This window comes from Echeneis naucrates, chromosome 5 (assembly GCF_900963305.1).
Source record: "Echeneis naucrates chromosome 5, fEcheNa1.1, whole genome shotgun sequence".
Classification (NCBI taxonomy): Eukaryota; Metazoa; Chordata; class Actinopteri; order Carangiformes; family Echeneidae; genus Echeneis; species Echeneis naucrates.
This window is the reverse complement of record NC_042515.1, coordinates 5,841,048-5,864,899: the sequence shown is the minus strand read 5'-3', so window position 1 is coordinate 5,864,899 and position 23,852 is coordinate 5,841,048. Positions and strand designations below refer to the sequence as shown.

At 40.0% G+C, this 23,852-nt stretch overlaps 2 protein-coding genes across 2 annotated transcripts; one reads left to right on the top strand and one right to left on the bottom strand.

The window, feature by feature from the left end:
* Positions 1-7,339: 7,339 nt before the first annotated feature.
* On the top strand, positions 7,340-15,864 carry nudt3b (nudix (nucleoside diphosphate linked moiety X)-type motif 3b). Its single transcript, XM_029503173.1, has 5 exons — positions 7,340-7,627; positions 9,025-9,135; positions 11,870-11,914; positions 12,015-12,099; positions 12,403-15,864. The coding sequence occupies exons 1-5, from the start codon at positions 7,529-7,531 to the stop codon at positions 12,597-12,599; spliced, it is 537 nt and encodes a 178-aa protein (XP_029359033.1). The 5' UTR covers positions 7,340-7,528; the 3' UTR covers positions 12,600-15,864.
* Positions 15,865-19,436: 3,572 nt separating this feature from the next.
* rps10 (ribosomal protein S10) lies at positions 19,437-23,145 on the bottom strand. The gene is made up of 6 exons (XM_029502205.1): positions 23,087-23,145; positions 22,484-22,633; positions 21,221-21,395; positions 20,331-20,408; positions 19,689-19,744; positions 19,437-19,525 (listed from the first exon to the last, which is right to left on the bottom strand). Exons 2-6 carry the CDS (start codon positions 22,631-22,633, stop codon positions 19,484-19,486), a joined length of 501 nt encoding a protein of 166 aa, XP_029358065.1. The 5' UTR covers positions 23,087-23,145; the 3' UTR covers positions 19,437-19,483.
* Between the last annotated feature and the right edge of the window lie 707 nt (positions 23,146-23,852).

The window sequence follows — 23,852 nt, the reverse complement described above, 5'->3', positions numbered from 1 at the left end:
AGGACCGTGTGCGCTCCGTGCGCTGGGTGTGATTGATGTTAAATGCATCGCAGCACACCGCCTTTATCAGGGAAGGAAGAAATGCACCATCAATGAATAGGGTGGGAGGGTTGATGATGGTGGTGGAGGTGTGTGTGTGTGTGTGTGTGTCAGATTACAGCGTGTAATACCACCAGCGTTATGGCAGAGTGTGCATATAGTCCAAGTGTGACAATGCAGCCTTTGTTAAACCTTAACGTCGATTTGGCTGCCTGCTGCCTCTCAGCACAGACTTCTCTATCGAGCCCATTTCCCTTCATGGGGTGTCAGACCGTCACAGACATCTTACTGCCTCTGTCCACCAACTGTCAGTCCAGCTAAAGTCACGCTTTCTTTAAAAATAAATAAATAAATAAATAAAACAAAATAAAATAAAATTCTCTTTCTAATTTAGAGTCTATCGGATCATTTTGGAGCGGCAAATTTCAAGATGCAACGACTCCATTGTGCCCAACTGATATTGACGTCTGTGCTTTAAAGGCATGCCATGAAATCATCCGCGAGCTGATAGCGCGCAAAATCTTTTCAATTCCCGCGGTGTCACCATTTCGCACGTGACGCTTCCGGGTCGACACGCGCGCGTTACAGGTGCTGCAGTGTGTTGAGTCGCAGCACTTGGGATGCTGTGCTAAGTTTACATCAAGTCCAATCACTGAGTGTGTGTGTGTGTGTGTGTGGGTGGGGGGGGCTCAATCTAGATGTGTGTGTGTCTCCCTGACTGGCAGCAGCCAACGCAGTATATGAGATCATGTTTTGAAGCATATAGTTCTATCATTTGAGTCTTTTAATGTGCAAAACGGGTCCATCTTGGCATTTTACCTTCAGGAGTCATCAAAGAGTGTTGTGGAGACAAAGAACTTTCTCATGTGTCGCTTTAAACCGCGGCATCGTTGCAACTGCAGCCCTGGTTCATTTTCCACGTTGTCCAAACGGAAGGCTAGTGATGATGTATAGGTGTGTATAGGCGCAGCTGCTCTTTCTGCCTTTCTGATCACAGGGCCGAGTGGTGTGTGGAGGCTTTCACAGGTCTGAGTGGGTCACACCTGTGGAGTGTTGGACTGTCGCCACCACATCAAGGGAAAGTGGAGGGCCGTGTGTGTGTGTTTGTGGAGAGAGAAAAAGGGAGGGGAGGTCCTCTGAGGGTGTGTGTCAGGTCTCTGTGGGCTTTGGAGGCAGCTGAGCCTCTGAATATTCATCCCCACCTCTGCTGGAGCAAATTTTAGTTACATGACTAGACTGACTGACAGTCCTGTGAGCTGTCAGGGGACCTTGTAAGTTATGCAAAAGAAATCACAGAGCTAAATTCTGCACATTATTGAACAGAGTGTTTTATATCTCGTTATTACCCCACGAAGCATCGGCGTTCTTCCATCTGTCAGCTCCTCTAACCGGTGTGCTACTTCTGTTTTGCATGGTTAACATAATAAGTGAATTATTTAGCTGCGGAGAATGGATACAAAAGTTATTTCCGCCAGGAGACCCATTCCTGTTTTGCTTTCTGTTGCAGTACACGCGGCGACGGCCTTGTTGAACGTGTCTACTCAGAGGACAACATGTTACGCTGCAGAGTGCCCCCCCACCCCCCACCCCACTCAAGGCACACTCCGGAAATTACTTGTTTCAATTAGCTATGGGGTGGAGAGAATTTAAGCCATGTTAATTCCAGTCACTAGAGAAAAAGACTAGCCACTGGGGCATAATCGCCTGCCCCCAGACATCTCTCATTTCATGGACACTTTATGGGAATTAATTCTAAATGTAAATTCTGAAGTACAAAGATGTTCTGTTTACTGATGGGATTCATTAAAAGGCCAGAAGCCTTTGCACCATGTCGAGTAACCTCTGCTCATGACATTTCCAACCTGGTTGGTGCCCCCCCCCCGCCCTGCCCCGACCCCTCTCCGCAAACACACATTAAAGCCCAAAGAGGAATCCTTTTTTTTTTTACAGAGCTCTAAAAAAAGATTTGGTCTTTCATTATTTGCTAATTGTTGGATCAACGTGAGTAAGTAGAGTAAGTAGGAGATTCTTCAGAAGTTTTCACATTAAGAATAACAATTACGCAGTGAAGAAGAAGAACAAGGAGGAGGAAGTGGAGATGCAGTCCCTCAGCATCACAATAATAATACTGCAATAGGAACTAAATATGATTTTTGTGTCTGTGTCTCTGTCATATAATATTGAACTTCGAGCCCATGTGGACTATCTGTTGACATTTGATTCTATAAAATTGAGTTTCCCACTGTCTATTACACCCACAAGCTGGAAGTCCTAGAAATGAGTCAGTTTGTCACTGTTTGTTTGAAGCAATGTTTTGCAAAAATGCAAACTGGCCACACTGACAGACAGACTGGACATGTATTCCATATGTGAGTGCTGTATATTTTCAGCTGCCTGAGTGGCTGACAGTTGTCACAGGAGTAAACCTTGAACTGTAGGAGCATTTTTTATATAAGAGACTGGATACAGTGCTGTATCACATCCATTTTGCCCCGTGTACACAAGGGGAAAAGCAAAACAAACAGAAAAAAAAGCTATATTTCATCAGAAGAAATACACTGAGACACACTGTATTACAACACTGGTTCTATGAGAGAGAGCTGCCTTGTGAGCGGCACCAAATGCCACTGATAAAAGTGATGCTATTATCATTTCAATGTACTCGAAGTCCATGGTCAAAAACAGAGTACAGAGGTCCAGCCACACACATCATTCACAAAACACGTGGAAAACACGAAAAATTTGCTTACTTTGATCAAGATCAGTGCACTGAGTAGAGAGTTTTTCTGATGTTATTGTGCCCATTGTGTATTCCTTTATAGAATAAGCAAACCATTTTTTTTTTAATTTGCATCAAGGTTCATCTTCTTTTAAATAGGCTAGGGATGCAGCAATGGAGGAATGGATCGACAGCAAATTAGCTGGCAACTTTTTTCATGACCAAAATGGATGTTTATTTTCATTATTAAATAAGAAAAATTGCCACAAATGTTGTAGTTTTTGCACATGAAGCTGCTTACTGAGGACAGATATCAATCCAGCACATCTTTTGAAATAACTGCGCTGACGGATAGCGTTGTGTTCTCACTGGCACTGACTGAGACGGGTGCATTTACCGGCAAGCCAAAATTCCCGAAAATGAACAATAAAGGACAGTGTATGGATGTTGTGTGTACCTTTGATCTAAAAATATCCTCTTTCTGTGGGTGTCTGCTCAGTAGAGTGGAAGCATATTCATTGCTCTTACTCTTGCTAAAACTCTGTGTCTGCCTCGTGGGTTAATGGTCATCAATGAAGAATATTTTACCATGATATTTTGAAATGACCCTGAAATAAAGATCTGTATAAAGTCCAGATAAGCTTGATACAGGTGACGTTCTCGAGGACAAATTTAAGGTCTTTTTCGGCGTCTAACAACTTTACCACCCTATATCAATAATAATAGCTTCATTTGTATAAACATTTCCCCTATTGCATACTCCATAAATGAACCATATGCTTGATGTCTTTGCTCTTGGTTTATTTAATTAATAAAGTTGTTTCTGGATTCTGGCATGTAAGGATAAATGAGTTTGGAATATTTTATAACTGGCATGACAGCAGCCCCTTGTGGTCATAATATTTAATAGCCTTAAATACCTTAAGTGGCTTCCCATGTGAAAATTAAAACTGCAATACATAAACTACGTATTGTTTTTGCATAAAACACAAAATTGGTGATAAGATTTATAATACGCCACTGGGCGTGTTATGAAGTATAACATAGCTAATTTCCACCAGTGCATCAATAAATATTCTGAGTCTGATGCATAGCAGATAAAAGTATTAAGTCATCAAATTATTAATGAATATTGATATGATTAAAATCCAGTTAGAGTGATGTATTTGATTATTGAGATGTAAAGTGCATTTGCAGATTAACAGGAGAGCTAGTACTGACTGAGGCTTTACGTGCTTCTTTCCGTATAATATTCAATCAAATTTGACTGCAGTCTTTGATATTAGAAGGTAATAATTTCAGATAACATCAGCTAATTTTTAGCTTTTAGGAAGGAATATCATACAGGTAATGTCACTTTAAGCACAAAAAAAAACAACACCGTAGAATTGTTCCCTCTACATGAGAAAATGAGCACAATCTACTCTGGCCTTGGGCAGAACAACGCAATCTCCTCTTATTTAGTCATTAATGTGCATATTTACCTGGAGAAACAATGCGCTGGAAAGGTTAATGTTGCCAATATCTTTTCAATCTTCGATTAAACACACACCAGCCTCTGGATAGCCTTTTTGGTTGTGTGTTATACATCTTGACAAAGATATTAAGAGATATAATAGTACAGCTGACTTTCCCAGGTCTTTACTTAACTCGCTACCTTCTGGGACAAGTAAAGCTTTTGTAAAATGATTTGGATATTATGTGAGTCACATTAGGCTCCAGCTCCAGCAGCTGCAACAGTAAAATGCTGGTTAGACATTGATGAATCATCAATACATCATTATTGATAATGTAATTTATTGCACCAGTCACAGCAACCAGTTTTCTAATACCTTCTCTAGCTTACACCTATGTACACTAGAACATACATTTAAGGGAAGCTGATGTCCCTTTTTTCATAATGTTTGCCACTCCTGTTACAAAGTAATATGAATATTCAATAGAAGAGATGGAAATCACAAGCCAAAGTCCTGTCCCTTGGCTTGTCTTGCCAAAGGAAGAACAGAACTGGCAAGACAAGTTAATACTATACATGCCCCAAAATCATACATTTTCCATAAAAACCTGCACAATTCATAGCTCTGCCGTTATGTCATGTCCTCAGAATGGGAAAAAAAAAATAATAAAAGAAGAATCTCAGGAAGACAACCAGTTTCCAATTGGAGAGGGAGAGTCGTGCATCAAGTGTTGAATGTACAGAGGAGACAGATAAATGGGGAGTAGCTCAGTGGCACTTTCTTAAAGCCCATTGTGTTTGTGTGTGTTTGTGTTTGTGTTCATTGAGAGAAGTGAGCGCCCTCCTTTGGATATGACAGGGTCTGTAGTATCTCTGCTTCTGCTTTTCAGCGGCTCACCGGAGAGACTGGGTTGCCGTAGCAACTGCAGATCGTAAAAGTGCAACCTCTTGAGTATGACCCTATACCAATATGTTTAATTGTGTAATGCCTGCTCTCACCCTCTGAAAGAAGACAGAGGCAGGAGACACAAGATGAAACAGAATAGATAATGAGTCCTGTCTTATTCAGGTTTGTGGCCATTAGATGATGAATTTTGAAGATGTCTTTGAAAAAAGGCAGGAAAGCTCACAGGCATATTTTACAAAGTAGATTTTTGACTGAGTGGATATTTGGGTTAAAGTAAAAAAAGTTCTTTGATTTTGAATTAATCTTAAAGCAAAATCCTCAAGCCTCAAAATCCTGGAGAAAATGAAAAGGTCACAGCTGAAACAATTAGTTGAATAACTGAACAAATAATGAAACTGCAACTGTTTTGACAAATAAGTTGAAAGAAACCCCCCTCTGGTGTCAGCTTTTCTAGTTTGTGTAGTCTTTTTTATATGACTGTTAAATTAATGCTGTTGGGTTTTGAATTGCTGGTCAACTCAATTAATGGGAAGCTGCATAATAAAAAAGTTTTTGTTAATGTTTTTAAATAATATATAATTTAATTTGCATATTTATGGTTTGCAGCTGGTCTGGAATGATGCATATGACTAATTGCATTATTTTTCTGGGTCTTGTCAGGTTTTTAATCAATAATCAACTGTCAACTAAACAACACACATTTTATGGTGGACAAAATATTGAGAGCACCTGCTGGTTGCAGTGTTTTCCAATACAATAGCTGTGTAATTGGATATAGCTATAATAAAATTGAGCTAAATGTCAAAGAAAGCTTTTTATAGTGTCATTTAAAGTGTAGAGGGCCTGTTACAAATTGCAGGGCAACTTTGCCAGAAAGCATTTTTTTTTTAAAAAAGGGATTAAAAGATAAGAATTATATAAATGAACTTGTATATACAAGTTGACCGTAACAGCCTTAAAAACAGAATTCTTATGTCTCTTTTTTTTATTTTTGACACGACAGTCATTAAAATTTAATGGACACTAAATAGATTTTTTTGGGGGAAAAAGTATCATAAAAAGTTTTGTTATAACAGAAACCCTGTTTCAGTCATAATCACAAAAAGAAAAGGTACTTCAACTATCAACATCTGTACAGAGAGAACCATGAGGAGTGTACAAATAAAAATAAGAAGAAACTGTCAATCCCTGATACAAAATTTGATTATTGCAGCAGTGAAAGAAACAAGACTTTGAAATAAAACTTACAAACAGCTTTTAAAGATTAAAGAGTATGAAAATTGTGGTATAGTGACACAAAGAATACGAACACTCAGTCGAACAGCATAAGCAACTTTGTTTCATGTTGGGAATTTGTAGAAAATGTTAATTGGCCATGGATTCAGAAATGTCCTCTGAATATGATAAGACGGATGTATTGAAGCAGAGAAGATCACACGAACGCAGCTCCATGACTGTTTGTTTTCCTGCTGCTCTTATGTGCGTCCATACAGAATATTATTTACCATTAAAAACTGTATAACGTACATGGATGCATAATGCATAATTAAGATGCCAGAGAACTCTGTATTGTGTTCATGTTGCTTGTTTGAACCTGACTAACAGTCAAAAAACACCAAATATACTATATATTATTATTCCCGCGATTACTATTACACTTCAAAAGGAAACTATCAATTCTTCAGATAAAAAAAAACACCTTTTTTAGGGGGGCATATGCGCGGGAAAAAACTACTGATCGGACTGACTGATAAGTTTCTGATTATAGATAGATGTATCAGCTATCTGTTTCAGGTCTAAAAGTCTTCTTGTCTCTGTGGGTTAGCTGTATGGGACCCAGTCTACCATCTTAGTTCCCGCTGATGGATCACTTTTTGAGGATCACGCTGTCGCTGTCCATTACCTGCGGTGCTGAAACCGACGAGCCAACCCTCGCGCAACGTGAATTAATTTGTCACCGCGCTACGCCAATTGCGTTACGTGTCAGTCGTCGCACTGGAGGCGGTGGGATCTTATGAGTCGCATTAGCCTCAAACAAGTGGCCGTGGCGAGCTAGTTGGAGCCAAAAGTGCCAGTTTCCCTCCGCCGGCTCGCTCCGGTCGCAGCGCGGTGTTGCGTTTCCTACGAGCCGTCGGCCCGATTCATGAACGCCCGATAGGTGACTTTCTTACGCTCCCCGCGCGATTAAAGGTTAAATTACGTCGTGGGCGTAGCGGCTTCTTGTAATGGCGACCGTGCCGTAGATGTGCCTAGGTTTGTGAAAATGAAGCGAAGAAGAAGTTATTTCTTTTAAGTAAAACGCCGCGGTTCCCCGGAGGAGGACTTTGCGTCTATCGCCGTCATCTTTAGAAGCGGTAAACTTAGCTGTACTTTTGAACTTTTTGCGTCTCCCCCCCCCTTCCCAGAAATGATGAAGCTCAAGTCCAACCAAACCCGGACGTACGACGGGGACGGCTACAAGAAGCGAGCCGCCTGTCTGTGCTTCAGGAGCGAGAGCGAGGAGGAGGTGAGTCCGAGGATGTCGCCGTCTGGCGGGCCGGGCTAACAGCGGTAGCCGCTTTCATGGACTTCTCTGTCTGTAAATCGATCATATTTACCTGCACAGCCGTGATCTTTCGCCAGCTGGGACCGACCACTCGCTCTTTTCTCGTCCACTCGCGTTGTCCTCTGAGGTTGTGGTTGAAAGCCGTAGTTTTCAGCTCGTCTTCGGCGTTATGTAAGCCTCTTTAGCACGGGCAGGTAGCAGCGTCTCGCTTTTATACCGCTAGCTTCACGTCGATGCTAACGTTAGCCTGCTAACTAGCCGTGTAGCAGCTGCGGGCAGCCGGCTCTCGGCCAGCGACCACAGCCCATGGACCAGACTGGGTCTATGTGGTGGCTTTATCGTGGACGGCACTCCTGGAAACATAAATCGTTGTTTTGATTTCTAAAGTGGCAGACTGAGATATTTATTAGAGCAAATTTCAGGAGCTAAGTGACTGTTAATGTTAACCGTGTTAGCGCTAATGCAACTGGTCCTGCTAGCCAAACACTGGACTGATAATGTAGCTTGTGTTAGCTTTAGCCAGAGACAACCAGCGGTGGTTAGCTCAACGCTTTGTTTTTTTGTTTTTTTTTTTTTTTTTTGTATGGTGCTCATTTAATGACTTTAAAGTCAGTCAGTGCTCAGATTTAGACCTCTTTTTTATCCTAATGTCAAACAACTAACTCGTACCTTCATGTGTGCGTTTTTTTTTTTTTTTTTTTACCACGTAGCATTTCGTTAATGAGTCAGTTTCTACTCCCCCCCCCCCTACTTATTTGAGATCGGGGGTGATTTGGGAAGCTGATGTCCAGCCGACAAAGATGTCTTTGTAGTGTAAACATTTTTACCGAGGGAGGAGAGTTCAGAGAAGAACATAAACAAACAGCCCAATTCCTCATTTTGGTTGCAGTGGAGGCCGGACTGTGGACAACATGGGCTGATGATTAAAGAAGCAACGTCGAGTATTATCAGCACGTAGCTAGAAAGTTTTAGAGGACTGCAGCTGACTGATAGTTTTTCCTCATCAGATTGTTGACACCGTGAACTCACACCGTACTTGCTTTGAAAGAGCCAAACTGTGACTCATACCCTGTCTATTGAAAAAATGCAGTCTTGCATTTAATTGCATCAACACAACATCCAGCTGGACAACTTAGTACCAAGTCACTTCACTGATCCTCTAAAATAGTTTTTTGTCAAGATGACAGGTAGCTGCTGCGTCATTGTGTTGGGGTTTGGCTCGTTTGACATTCATTGCTATCACAGATAACTGAATATCTTGCACATGCAGCCGCACTTTAGTAATGTGAACACACACATTACAAAACAGCATTGAATTTGACTAGTGTCTAACCAGTCTTGCATGGGATACATTGCAGGTGCTGTTGGTGAGCAGTAGCCGACATCCTGACAAGTGGATAGTTCCTGGAGGGGGAATGGAGCCAGAGGAAGAGCCCAACGTTGCTGCAGCTCGAGAAGTGTGTGAAGAGGTGGGATCCTAAAGTTTTTCATAATTGTTGTCTAATTTAAGTCCACATTGTGAGCTCCTCAAGTTTTTAAAATTTTTTTGTTTTTTGTTTGCAACTGTTGTCAGCTTGGCTTTCCTATGTAGAGTGTGTAGTGGCAAACCTTACTTGACCCATGTAATACAAAGATGGATGTGAAACATGGCTAGACTACAGTTCATTGCCAGGAATATTGTTCTAAGAATGCGTTTCCATTTACAGGCTTAAGATATGTATTGTATTTCATTTATATTCAATCATGTCTGTATTTAACGCTGAGCCTAATACCTTGCTCTCAAAGCCCATTTTACCAGTGCGGTCATCCTGTTTGCATGGACAGAAAGAGAGTGAGCCTAGCAACATGCAATCTGTATCATAGCATCATGTTACAAAGCAGTGTTTATGTGTCAAAGGAGGTCACACTGAGATTGAACACTGGCTGCCCAGCGGTTCCACTGCAGTACAATTCCATCCCACAGAACACAGCAAATGAAGGGAAACAATAAACGCTCACTCTTGAAACATTTCAGGCTGATGTATTTTAAGAGTAGCCTTGTTACAGAGGGATTTTGAAGAACAAATGTGGCTTTTGTTGTTTATCTATGTTGGGAAGGATGTGCAGCAATTAGTACAAAGTTCTGAAGTTCATCGGAAATCAATATCTTGCTTATATCCCAGTGCACATGCTTTTCATTGCTTGGGCATTTTGATTGAAATGGCGACAGGGCACTGAAGACACTGAATCTCACCCGGCTGTCAGCTCTTGGCGGGTCATTGACCATATAAAGCCTATTCTCTATGTGTGATCCATCACACTGATGGATGCTGATATCATGTCTTATCCTGGCTCCCGCTGTGTGTTTGCTTTGGTAGTTCCAAGCAGACTGTGACTTGCCAACACATTTTCACAGCGTCACATGTCCTATCGATACTCAAGTTTGTCAAAAGTGCAAAATGGCTGCATTCAGAAACTTTTTGGTGACTTTGAGTGGTACTTGATACATCACTATGTACTGTGGCTTTCTAAGCCTCTTAATGGACGGTGGTGTAACAGGACGTATCCTAATCCTTGAGAGCTTATTCTGATGACCATATGAGCGGTCAGCGATTGCTTATGCTTATTGGTTTGGAGTCTTGCCAGGGATGACAGTGAATACACAGCCCTTAGGAGCAGGCCAAAACGTTACTGAGGGTTGCCGTGTCTGGCTGACTGACTGCTGAGGAGAAGCAGAGGTTCTGAATAGACACCCCTGGCCTTGCAATGTGAATACACAGGGTCGCATCATATAACTTGCTAGCCCCAATTCTGTACATCCTCTACTAAGCTGATGACCACTAGTTTCCAGTTACATGAGTGCCTGAGCTGGGACAAATTTTCCATCTCATAAAAAACATACAGGTTGACTTTTGGCCTATTACTTAATCCCTGGCACATCTTTTGGGATTCTACAGGTGGGCCTGTTCTTTTCCATATGATATAGCTGAAAGCTTGAAGAGTAAAACACTGAGTCCATGGTGCAGTGCTGGGAGTCAACATTTATTTTTAGACTGAAACTGGAACCTGAAGAAGAAGCTGAAAAGATGTCAGCAAGTGGCCTGGCTCTGCATCTAAAGCCGACCTACTATTCACCTTTGGGAGTTAAGATCTTGGACCTTGTCGTTAATTTTTGTTATTAGAATAGTTTTTAAGGTAACAGGCTAAGAGAAGTGTTAGTGATTGTGTGGCTTAAACTTTATGATCATGGGAAGTAAAACAGAAACTGACATCTTAAAACAGTTTGTTTCTTTGAATATGACCTTTTCAAATGATGTCATGATACTTGAAGCATCTTGCAGAGGAATGATCAGTATGGGAGCTAAACACTTGACTTTTGCATGTGTTTGGAATCGGTATAATTTGGACCTGGATTAATGTAATTGACCAGTTGATTGACACATAACTCCTATGTAAGAATATTGATATTGATCAGCACCAACATTGCTGATTTCAAATTTCCCCACGTGAGAATTTGCTCCATTTTTCGATGATTATATAATTGTAGATTAGATGTCTAATAGCTAGACACGAGATTTCACCATGGCCTCTGGGAAATTACGGTTGGCTTTGTTTATCATGTGTCTGGTGTAACTCGCAGTTCACTGTATATCAGCCAGAGATTTCTGTCCGTACTGAAACATAAAGTACAACCAGCTGTGCTCAGTATGCATGTAGTAATTTAATAACTACAGAGTACTCCTGTGTCAGAATGTCACCAAGTGGGTGTTGTCACTGGTTTGATTAGATGATGGTCTCTAGTTTTTGCCTTTCTTTCATCCATGGTGACTGAACAATGATATAATAAACACTATGATTAGTAGCTGATTAGTAAACTTGAAATTTGACCTTGGCCTTGACTTAAATTAGACTTCATGTCACTGAAATGCGACATAAACAAGGAAAGAATTGTATAATCATTAACTGAGAGTTGGACGGAGAGATTTTTTTTTTTTTTTTTCCCCCCCAGGGGATTAAAAACAAATCTCTTGATGTAATGCAACCCACTGCAACAGAACAACTACAGCTTCATGGAATATCTTGAAAGTTATCGGTAGAGAAAGTTAAATTTACAGATTTTCGAACATAAATCTGACAGTCCCAAAAGTACTATAATATTAAAGAATGTACTTTGTGATGTCATTATATTGAACTTGCTTTTCTTTTTGTTGTTTTACTTCACAGGCTGGTGTTAAGGGGACTTTAGGTCGATTAGTTGGAGTATTTGAGGTGAGCTGATGGCTGTAAATGTTTTTGTTTTCAGTTGCTGACATGTTGTGCAACATGTTTCTGAGAAGTACAAAAATAAGATCTTACTTTTCCCCTACAGAACCAAGAGAGGAAACACAGAACCTACGTCTATGTTCTTATTGTAACAGAGGTGCTGGAAGACTGGGAGGACTCAGTCAACATTGGTAAAGCCCTTTCATTTGTTTACTTGTCAGAACAGGGATCATGGACAAAGTTCTCGGGCAGTCACATGCTGTCAGTAGCTTTATTTTTCATCTGTAGGCCTTAGTGACATTGCAGTTCAGTTCATTGTATGTTTATTGGGGGAGATTATAACACAAGCTCTGTTGCTACCCTTGTGATTTTCACTTGCTGTGTATAGCATCGATAATTATTCAAAAGCTATTACTCGTTATACTTGTTTTCTCCCCATGTTTTCTCTCACATGTCTTAACTTGCTCCAAAATGTTTTGTTGTTCTGTCAACAGGGAGAAAAAGGGAATGGTTTAAAATAGACGATGCCATACAAGTGTTGCAATGTCACAAGCCTGTGCAGGCCACCTACTTTGATGCTCTCCAGGAGAGTTGCCTGACCAGTAACGGAACACCTTTGGTGACCACGATAGGTGGGGACCTCTCCCCTACCTACAGCATCAATCAGAGCTCCGTTTCGGGTATCAGATAACTAAAACCGTAACTCTGACGCCCCCTGGAGCTTTCACCACCACTTGCGCTCTTACTTGTGTCATTTCTCTTCTTTCTCTTTTCTCTTCTTTTGTCTCAATAACATGGTTTGCCTTGCCAACTCCTTTGTGCCAGAACCGTGGCACAGACTTGATGACAAGTGTTGGGTGAATAGTATGAAACACTTTGTAAATGTAAATGTAATTTTTGAACCCCTCCCTCCTTTTTTCTTTTTTTTTTCTTTTTACTGACAACTGCATGAAATTTTTGCTCCCTTCATTCTCTTTCCTTAACGCGCCCTTAGCGTGGTGTTTATTGAATGCAAGAACTACTTTTTACTGTTGTAATGTAAAAGTGTATACTTAGTGCTTAAGCTGAAGGCTTTTGGTGGTCTTGTTAAATGTCTCCTCCATTTTTCTGTTATTTTTCTGTGAATGAATGTGCCCATTAGCGTAGTCCCCCCCGCCTCCCCCAATCCCCTTTTCTAAGGATAGGAAACGTTGTCTGTATCTGAATGAACAGAATTGTGGGAAGTGACTTGTCTTGCATGAGCACTGTTATGTTGTGTCACACTCGCTCGAGTGGCCTGATGCTGACTGTGCACCAGACTTGTGGTAAGGTCTTTGGATTCTCCTTATTTTGCTCCTTATCATAGGTTTTGTCGATGTATCTTTTATCAGAAGAATATGGCCCCTTAATAGTCTTTCAATTTCAAGTGTCAAGTGTGTTCTCTCTTTTTTTGGGGAAACTAGCCAAGCACTACAGGTTTCATTCTCAAACAGAGCATAAATACTGTACAGAGAGTGAGGAATGTCAACACACAATGTAAAATGAACCACCTTTCTCCTCAGTGTCTTTACCTCCTTTTAACCCCTTTTTGTTTCCTTTTTCTTTTTTATGCTTTTGTGACTGACTACAAAGTCTTCCTCCATATACTGAGAGGTTAGAAGTAGTATATTTCAAAACTATGGACTTGTAATTTCAAAATGCAGCACATATCACTTAAGTTATTAAAAGCAATTTTCTGTATTTTACTCCTCACATTCAGTTTGGTTAAAAAGTAATTGTTTACATTGTGTTCATAACAGCACATGCGACTTTAGTAGGCACTTTTCATTATTTTACTTTATTTTTATTATTATTTTTTTTTTTTTTTAGCCCGTCTTTTCTTTAGTATTTAATCTGCATCCCCAAAAACACTCAAACACCTGCTTGACATTGAAAGTAATGGAATCTATAATGCTGTCTTTGGAAAGATGCAGAACAAACAAGCCTTGTACAGATTGAGACCTCGTTTTTAACATGTAAAATGCTTTTGGATACTAGTTTGTTTTGTTTTTTTGTTTGTTTTTTTGTTTTTTCTCTCTCCTCTCTTTCTCTCTAACGTCTGGCAAAAGTCTCTTTAGCCGAGCTGCGTCACTTGGCCTCTGTGTCGGGCGGCAGCTGGCTCAATACTGTGAAACTGGAGGCGCTGTAGATAGCATGTAAGAGGTTTTTATTGTAAATTGTTTTTCTGTATAGATCAAAGGTGAGAGTACAAATGGCAAAACACATCTTACACATCAGTGAGTGCAACATGTCATTTCAACTGAGGCTGGAAGAACCGATTGAACCCACCACGTAGGTTTTGGAGCTGCCGGGAATTTTCTCTGGAGATAGAATAAACATAGAGGTTTCACAACAAGGAATGTGTTTGTGATAGTGGGTAAGCGCAAAGAGCCTATTTATAATTGAATATTCTTGAAATCCTTTTTGCCCCATACCAAAACAAATTTGTACCTGTAAGATATTAACCCCCCCCTTTTATCTTTGGCCAAGCTATGAAATATAACTGCAGTCTGAGTATCCAAACCACTCTTTAGCTTAGCAGTCTGTAGGTCTTTAAGCCTTTTTCTTGTTAGCAGCTGTTCCACCAGTGTCAGTATATTTCAATAAGAGGTTCCTTCATTGTAAAAGTGGCAGCATTATTTGGCATAGAATTGTCTATTTAGATATCCAGCAGTTATGGAGAAACTTTAGTCACGTGGAGTTGTTGAATGAAAGTCCAGTAGTAAATGGTCTTTCACTTTCATTTTGACGGGGAAGAAAAAAAAAAACTTTCTCTCTTACGTCCAAAATCTGCCACAGTGTTCTCACATTTTTTTGCTACTGCATGCTAAGCAGGTAGTGTTTTAACTGAAAATGGCTTCCTACTGTGGCCAATGTAACCTTGAGAGCGGTGCAACTGTACCAAACTGAGTATTGAGTAAAAAATCTCATCCCTACATATTCATAAATGCATGTGAATCACTAATACTCATTATAGCATTATAGTTAAAATTTTATCGCCTGAAAGACAAAAGCCCCGCGTCTCTACAGTCATCCTAATTGGAGCTGTAGTTCTTCTTGGTTAAAATGGAGGTGTCTGTTTAAATTTGATTGTGGACTTATAACATCAGTATGATGGTTTGAGAGCTGAGAGGTGGTGGAACAAATGCGAATGTAGAAATTCAGGCTGAGAGGCTCATACACAGCAGTGACAGCAGTGGTTGTCCATTAGTGGTGGCTTTCTTTCTCTTTTCTCCTATTTAGTGTTGACAGGGCCTTCGCTGTCCCAGCAAATTGAGCATAACACAAACTCCTCATATTGCCCTGTGATAATCCAGGAACTCAAGTGTTTTTCTAAATGACTGTATAGTCTCCTTTACAACAATTTGGGACTTTGACCCAGTTTTACTGCTGCATATCATAAAGGTGCGTTGGCTAAAGTCTCGCTTTATGATGCCCTGCCTGGCACTTCCTATAAAATCTTGTAATGATTAGAGCTTCTGGTCGCCATCTAAATGTGCAATGAGGTGTTAGCGGGCTGAATCCGTATATGGTAGAAAAACAAAATGTACCCCAGAGTAATTGGCAATATTTCACTCTTGATGGGTCAATGTTGGTGACAGGTACTGTCAAAATGAATGTGAGGAGGATTTCCAAAAGTAACAGCCAGTGATTAAGTAATTAATGACCACTTGCTTTTTGTCCTTTTTGTTTGTTTGTTTGTTTTCTCTCTCCCCTGTTTTTTCTTAAACCAGTTGTGTTGTTGACAAGCTAATTTCTTGTACATAGCTAACACAGCACCCATACAGCCAGAGGACGCACTGTAGCTTTGGTCAATTAAGAATTCGTGTCCCCCTTTTGATCAACTCCCTTCTGATTAAAAATTGATTCTCTGTCATAAATAGAGTAATTCTGGCTGGGGTTCAGGCATTTTTATGAAATAAATATCTCAAAATGTATTTGGATTATGTTGGAGTTGAAATGGAGGAAACACATCCAAACTTTCTTTGTTGAGAAAGTGTTGATGGTGTAAGCTTCTGAATTTGGGTAAAACAGCGGAGTGATTAGTGAAAGTGTAATTTAAGCTTCAGGTAAAAGTCACTTCCTTTTTAATTTGTCAGTTTATCTATGTTTTTCCGTGTTAATTAGCTGGCCCCATCTTGTGGCCAAAGCAAAACATTAAAAGCACATCACTTAACAGCTGAGGATTGTAACGTTTTCCTTAAGCATGACAGTCAGCGTTTTCTCAACAGGATGCCTTTAAAAAAAATTATATATATATATATATATAAATAAATAAATTGATTTCAAAAAGCTTGCCCCTAAAATACTAGCAGTTGACTAACAAACGAAACACGTGCACTTGAAGCCGTTGACCTCAGCCTTGAAGTGACACAGTCCTGATTGTGTTCTTCAAGGTCAATGTGTCACTGGAATTTTCTTTTCCTCTCTTTTGTCATTTGGGACTGTGGAATAAAACCAGTGCGAGAAGACTGAAGATTGTAATATAAATGTGCCAACAAATAAACACCAGTATTTCACATTCAGGCCGGTGTCTGTGCTTTGTGTTGGTTGTACAAACAAAGAAATAATGCACTTTGATGTGACGAGAAATTCTTTCAATCATCATCATATATCAAGTTTGAAACATTACAAATATGAAACCACGCTTAAAATTCCCATCTTCAACCAATAAAATGCATCACACATACACAACAACTGTCAAGTTACCTACAGATTGTTAACTCTGCTTTTCAGAAATATCTGATTAAGGCTGAGAAACTCAAACTAGTGAAGAATTGGAATCGGTATTGAAAGACTAATTATTACTTAAAAAATACTTGCAGATCAGTTAAACATCAGATCACTAAATAATAATTGCAGCTGTAATCTACTTGACACAAGTCTTGGCAGTATACTGTTTCTGTGTGCTGTACACAAGATACAAAAGGAGCAACTCTTTTATCCTGGCGGGAAATTCTCCAATAACGGCATTGGAAAGAACAATTTTATATAAATATATAAAAATCTGTGACAATATACTCCACAAAAGAACGGCATTATCTTTCTGATTTTGTCACAGTCACGGCACAAATGCAGTCTGTATGTGCACTTACCATCCTATAATTTTTGAGTGTTGTCGATGCACGCAGTTATTCCAAAACACAGCGTGCAAAGGAAACTGGAGAACTGCCTGCAGCTGGAATAAATTAAAATTAATTGTGGCTGGAAGAGCTCCAGAAACACATCAGAAAGCCAGAAAACTGCTGGCAGTTGAAATTCACAAGTATCACTTCGTACTAGAGCAAAATAGTTTATTCCTTATGTACTAACAGGAAGCTACCAGGATTAGTTTTGCGTTTATAATCGACACAGCTTTCACATGTTGCGTGTATTCAGGACCGCATGCTTTACTAGATCACCAGAACACAAAGTTTAGCTCACATTTTGAATCTACTTTTTGTTGCCAACAAACAAGAAAATGTCAACAAACCAGAAACCTGTTTTAAAGTGGGACACTGCCAATGACTCTTATTTCACATTAAAAGCCGTCGTAAAAGTGGCTTTTATCGTTTGATGGGAATTTTATAATATTCCCTGTGTTTTGTATTTTCAATTCAAGCTTTACATGAGTTGACACAATCCCCCCCCCCCCCTCACATTTTTCTTGTCAAGATGCATTTGGGGGACAAAGAAATTTACATTCAGTACACACCCACATGGGTGTTTAGTAAAACGATCTGCCAACCAGCCACAACAGGTGAAACAACAAAGTGAGTGAGATTTTCAGGAAAGGAATGTTAGTACAAGTCCACACAGTTCAATTATGGCTAAAGTGAAACTTTGTGTGGTCGAGAGCAGGACCTTCATCATCCTTTCTCACCCTTTGAGCCAAATAAACGATCCACAGGCCACACCACACAGCTGTCGATGGCATAGTTCCTGCTGCTTTGTGCCGCTGTTGTGGGGCACTTTTGTAATATTAGAGCCATTGTTAACGTCTTAAACAAGTACGCTGCTCTTCCTACTGTGACTAATCATGTCTGCAGTGACAAAAGGCCAAAGGAGCCTCCCGATAACGGAATTCAACTGGAAAGTGGATTATGACAAATCGCAGGATGCTGAATCCCTCAAATATGTTGATGAATCCAATGTAATTTAATCAGAATCACTGGGACCAAATGCTAATTATACACAGCACAGGCCAAAAGTTTGGACACACTTTCTTATTCATTTGAATGAGAAGGTGTGTCCAAACCTTTGGCCTGTACTGTACATATATATTTATTTATATATTGGCGTTGGCATCATTTTAAAAAGGTTGTTGGCTGTGTGCACCAACAGAGGTATAAAGAGGTCAGATCAGACTGTATTGAAGTCAATGTGAAAATGGTCCGACTTCACACTTGATTAACTCATTTAACAAGTTTTTGGTCTTGATTCCCAGTTTCAAGTCTTTTTCCAAGCAACACAATGTTCATGTTTCAGATTATGGTTCCAATAAAACAGGGCATGCAATACGCTGTACCACACACAGTCACACAGAGAAGCACAGACCAGACCAGATCAGATCAACAGCCTCACTCCTCCTCAGCTCCATCATGTCCTCTAAATGTGGTTTCTTATAGTTAAAAAAAAAAAAAGTCAGGATAACAGCTAAATTACAAACATGAGGCTCCACAACAGCAGTTAAAATCCCAGTGGATGGAGTCACAGCGGACTGACAACTGAACACAACCTACTTTTAGTTCATGACAACCAGCAGACACCAAAGCATTACATTAATATCTGTGACAGCAGAGTATGTCTGAAGGCTTAAGACCCTTCAGCACTTTCTCAATTCATTCACTTGGCCCCTGTTGGACATCCTGTAGTCAGGTTTGTTGCGCTAACTTCAGATTATCAGACTGTTTACATTTTATAATCTGTGGATTAGTTTTCTGTGACAGACTTTCCATATTTCCATTGCGGTTTTAAAAGAGAGCAGCTGACAAACTGGAGAGGTTATATAAATAACTTCATAAAGTATCATGGCTCCATCTTGATCAAACCATTCTTTAATCCTGATGCTTTTACAGCTAACAAAGCGGAGATGTGATGACAGAGGCCAGATATCTGGTTACAGTTCAGACCACCTTTAATTGACTGAAACAAAACTCCATGACAACTGGAACTTGTCTTTACATTTCCTATTTGTATGATCAGTTTACAGCTCACTCGATGTCTGTAAATTACCTACATATCCAACAGATCAGAAACCCAGGGTTAAGTAATCCAGTTAACGACCTCAGACCATAGCTCTCATTTACCTAACTAGAGTAACGGAGTTACCGTAATGATCCTATATTGGATGTGAAGTGCAACTTTCAGCTTTCAGAAACCCCTAGAATCTCTCATATAAAGCAAACATTTACAAACTTATAACTCCAAGTACTGTTGTGCAAATGTGTCGCTGGCAGCACACTTGGTTTAACAGGGTTAATATAAAAATAATAAAATCCAACGCCAGACTAACAAAAATACTGAGACGTGCAAGCTGTATTTGGATTTTTATTGTACACAAAGAGATAGTGAAATTTACTGAGGCTGCTGTCCTCTGCCGCGTCCAAAGCCACCCCTCTGCAACACAGAAACATTTTGTCAGTACATTTGTTAACCTAAGCACAACAGAATATTTTTTCAAAACGATTCAAAACTAAATAAAACTGCATCCATTATCAAATAATGTTGCAGGTGGAGATGTGGAATATTTTCAAAGGGGAAACAAAGGGAAAGTACTTACAAACTGGAACTCTGTGGCAGCTCCAGCACCGGCCTCTGCCTTCTTGTCAGCACCAGCTGATGGAGAAGTAATAAAAAGCAAATTCAGCCAGGAAATCTCACATTTTACTTGGGAAAGAAAAAAGAAAAAAAGAAAAACTAGAAAAATAAGAAGATCTTACCAATACAAAATTAAGTGAATTAGAAAAGCCATCTAATTCCATCTATTACATTCAAACTGGTACTGAAAATACTTTACTTAATCTGCATTTCTCCACACAGTTAATCACTCAATGAAAAGATTCAGAGCCTGAAGGGACATCTTCCAATGTCTGGTTTGCCTGACTTGAAATCAGAATCAGGTTTATTTGAGTAAACTTACCAAATTTAGCCATTAGCCAAATGGTGTTCCCATTATTTGTTAAAAAAAGTTTTCTACAGGGCTACAGAGTTTTCTACAGGCTGACTTGGTTACTAAAGGTGCTAATAAAACTCATGAACATTAGTGTCCATCCTCAAACAAATTTGGAGTACTGAGAGCATTTTAAAAAGTCATCATTTAAAATAAATAAATAAAAAAAATAAACTTACTAAAGCAACCTGCCTGATTATAAGCATTTGATGACACAAACAAGCAAGCAAAGTATAACTGAATTGTACGTACGGGGTGCAGCAGATCGCCTGTATGCATCTCTGTCAGCCTCCCCACGGTTAAGACGGGCTGGCCTCTCTCCCTCCATTCCTGCACAAAGAAAAAACCGGTGAGAAAACGCATTCAAGTGGCAGGGGGACTTCACTAAATACATGCATGCTGGATAGGGGGGCAAAACTATTCACTGTCCACATTATTGCATGGACAGAATCACATTTCCATCAATGTCCATTTAATACAACTTGTGTAAAATAAAAACCTTATCAGCTGTACTGAATGAGGTTTAGGTTTTAGCTCTACAAATTTTGGATGTGAATTAAGCATTTGGTCTCAACGATGTGGCTCCCACAGACCTCCCCCAGACAAGCTTACACAATACGCCACCAGGCAATACAAAGTATTGAGTGGCTGTCAAGGTTCATATGAAACAACTTAAGAATGAATGCATCAACATGAATCAATAAGATGGATTTCATTATTTCTTTTAAGTGCCCACCCAAACAATTAAATTACCATCTTAGTGGTGGCCATGAATACCTACTCATATTTTAATCTCAAACTGATGCACAACTGGGAACTATCAACAATCAGAGTGGACAACTCTGAGCCACGGCTGCAGCCTTTTTTCTCCACGCTGTTAAGGCTTTGGTATGTTCCACTCAGCAGGTTTACATTAATGGATAATGACTTGTGGTTTAGTTCGTTGGATTCCAACATTTACAATCAGTCTACAATAAATTTGATGTCTTCCAAAGACTAGAGACAGAGACACGTAAAACTAGCTTTAAAAGATCAACGTTTATCAAAGCCAGCAGTCTTTTGTGGAGTGTGGCATTGACTTTTGAGAAATAATGCACATTAAAGTTGCAAACAAAATCAAAGTTACGTCTATCAGAAGTTACCTTTGGGCCTGGGCCTTGCAGTCTCAGGGCGGGTCTGGCGGCGCAGGGTGGCAGGCACAATCTCAGGGGGGAGGTGGAGGAAGTCTCTCAGGTACTGGATACCCTCATTGGTCAGGTACCAGTAAAAATGGCGCCAGGCAAATTGCTCCTTGACATACCCACAGGACTTCAGGGACTGAAAAGGAGAAGGGGGGGGGGGGGGGGGGGGGGGGCATATCAGTAACTTCTCCATCAGTCCCAATAAACCCTCTTGATTCTGAATTGAAATGTAATCTGTAGAGGCTCTGCTTCCCAAACTTTAGTTGTACCCTGCTAAACAGTTCTGATAATCAAATCTATACATTTCAATGTAGAAAGTCTTAAAAAAAAAAACAACAACAACAACAACAACTATAAAGTAGTAAAATAATTTAACCAAAAAGAGCATGAGATTGAAAAACAAGTTTCTTGTTAGGTTCTGTAGAAGTACTGAAGAGTTTCCCTGCACTTGATAAAAAAGTTAACAGCCATTTCTTTGACAAGCAGATGCCACATTTGATTCATCACCTGAAAAATATCAATTTTCTTACTTGCACACCAGATTGGCCGATAGGACACACTTGTCCACTCTGATCACAAATGAATCTGACCTATTAAACTTTGATTATAAGGGGGATGTATAGAGCACAGGCACATCACATGAATGGCTATAATTATAATAGAGGTTTTCCAGTGTTTGAGCAACAAAAAAATGGCTTCAGACTTGCAGCCGGGATATGAAAGAGAACATTTAGTCTATATCCATACAACTGGATTCAAAGACCTTGAAAGATATTCACACAAAAATTCATTATGTTTGCTATGTTAATGTTTAACATATGAATTCTCCAGTTTGATATTAATAACGTAAATCTATCCATGTAATAATCAACAGGCTGTTATGAATAAATAAAGTTTGGTAAATCAACAGCTCCACAAACTTGTGAGTGCACCTGTAGCAGTTGGGATTGGGAAATGAATGTGCGATACAGGAAACACTGCTGTAAAAACTGTATGATATACTGGTGTGAGCCCGAAAGACTGAACGGATGGTTTACACTACAAATATCACTCATGTTATAGTTTCAGTAAAAACGCCCTCTCTACAGTCCAGTCTGTCAGGTTAAGTCTCATGAAAAAGAATACCAACTTTTTTCCCCCCCACAGGGTCAAGTCTTCAGCCCTCATCACCACCATCATCATCATCATCATCACCACCAACACCACCATCACCGGGCTTCTCACCTGCATCGCTTTCATCACATGAAGGTTGGGCACATTCTTGTCAGCAAGCTCGGGATGCTTGGCCAGGTGGACGTCCTTCTTGGCCACCATGACTCCCTCCTTGAAAAGGAGCTCATAGATAGCAATACGATTCTTCTTGGGCATCAGCATCTGTATTTAAAAGAAGAAAAACAAAAAGGTAAAGGGCATCAGTTTCCTTCCACCATGACAGCATGCTAACCGGCTAGCCTAGCTAGCTAGCTAGCTACAGCCACTGATGGCTGATGAGTGGAACCGAGGAGTTTAACAACGAACAGAAGACGGTTTATTGATTGAAAACGACAAAATGTTGATAAAAGTCGACACAACAGGTTGTGTGATTATATATGTAAAACTATATAAACTGCAGTGTTGATGGAAGGCCGAGAAAGATGGCAGCCGTCGGTCCGGGGTTAACCGCCTCACTTCTAAGTTAAATATCCGATTTTGGAAAACGTTTACGGCGAAAATGCTTCCCCGTATCTGACGGCGACATAAAGACGGACCGATAATCAAACATAATTCCGCCAAAGATCCGGAGATGTTTCAGATTTAGTGAGATTGAAGCGCCGGGTCTGTCTTTACCTTTCCACTTGTTAAGGGACCGGAGCCGGAAGGAAAGACTGTTGTTCATGCGGGAGGTTTATCCCCGCGACCCGGGCCTGCCGGCGGCCGTGCTGCCCCCTGCCGGCGAGGAGGTACGACACACTGTCATTCATTTCTAATGGCTCCATTTGAGACGACTTATACTTTCTGTTGTTGTTGATTCTGCAAAAAAAAAAACAAAACAAAACAAAACGACAGAGAAATAACCCCCCCTTCACACACACACACATAAACCTCTCCAAATATTAAGACAGCGATTATTTCCTATTTCGCCAATCTTAAAAATAGAAGAGAAATAGGAATTTCAGCTAGGGCAAAAACAAGTAAACAAGTAAACAAGAAGATGTTCGACCTTAAGTCAGAACTGCATGAGACCTTGGTGTAAAGTACTAAATCTGTTCAATGACCACAGAACTGAGCGAGAAATGCCTGTTAGACGTGTTGAGGGTGTTAGAGAGATATATAAGAAAGCTATCAAAAATAAATAAACAAATATATATGATAGCTTGCATACACATACATGGCCATCCTATAAAATATGATGCACTGAAATAGGACTATATAAAATAATTAAAAATACCTTGCTCACAGAGTCAGTATGATAGCATAAAATTCACAATGTTTCTTTCTGTAAATGACTTCAATCCAAAAGACTTACTTACTATTTTTGCATTCTTGACAAAAGTAGAGGGTTGTTGAATAATTACCAACCGTGATGCATGGAAACACGTTTTAAAATTCAGTA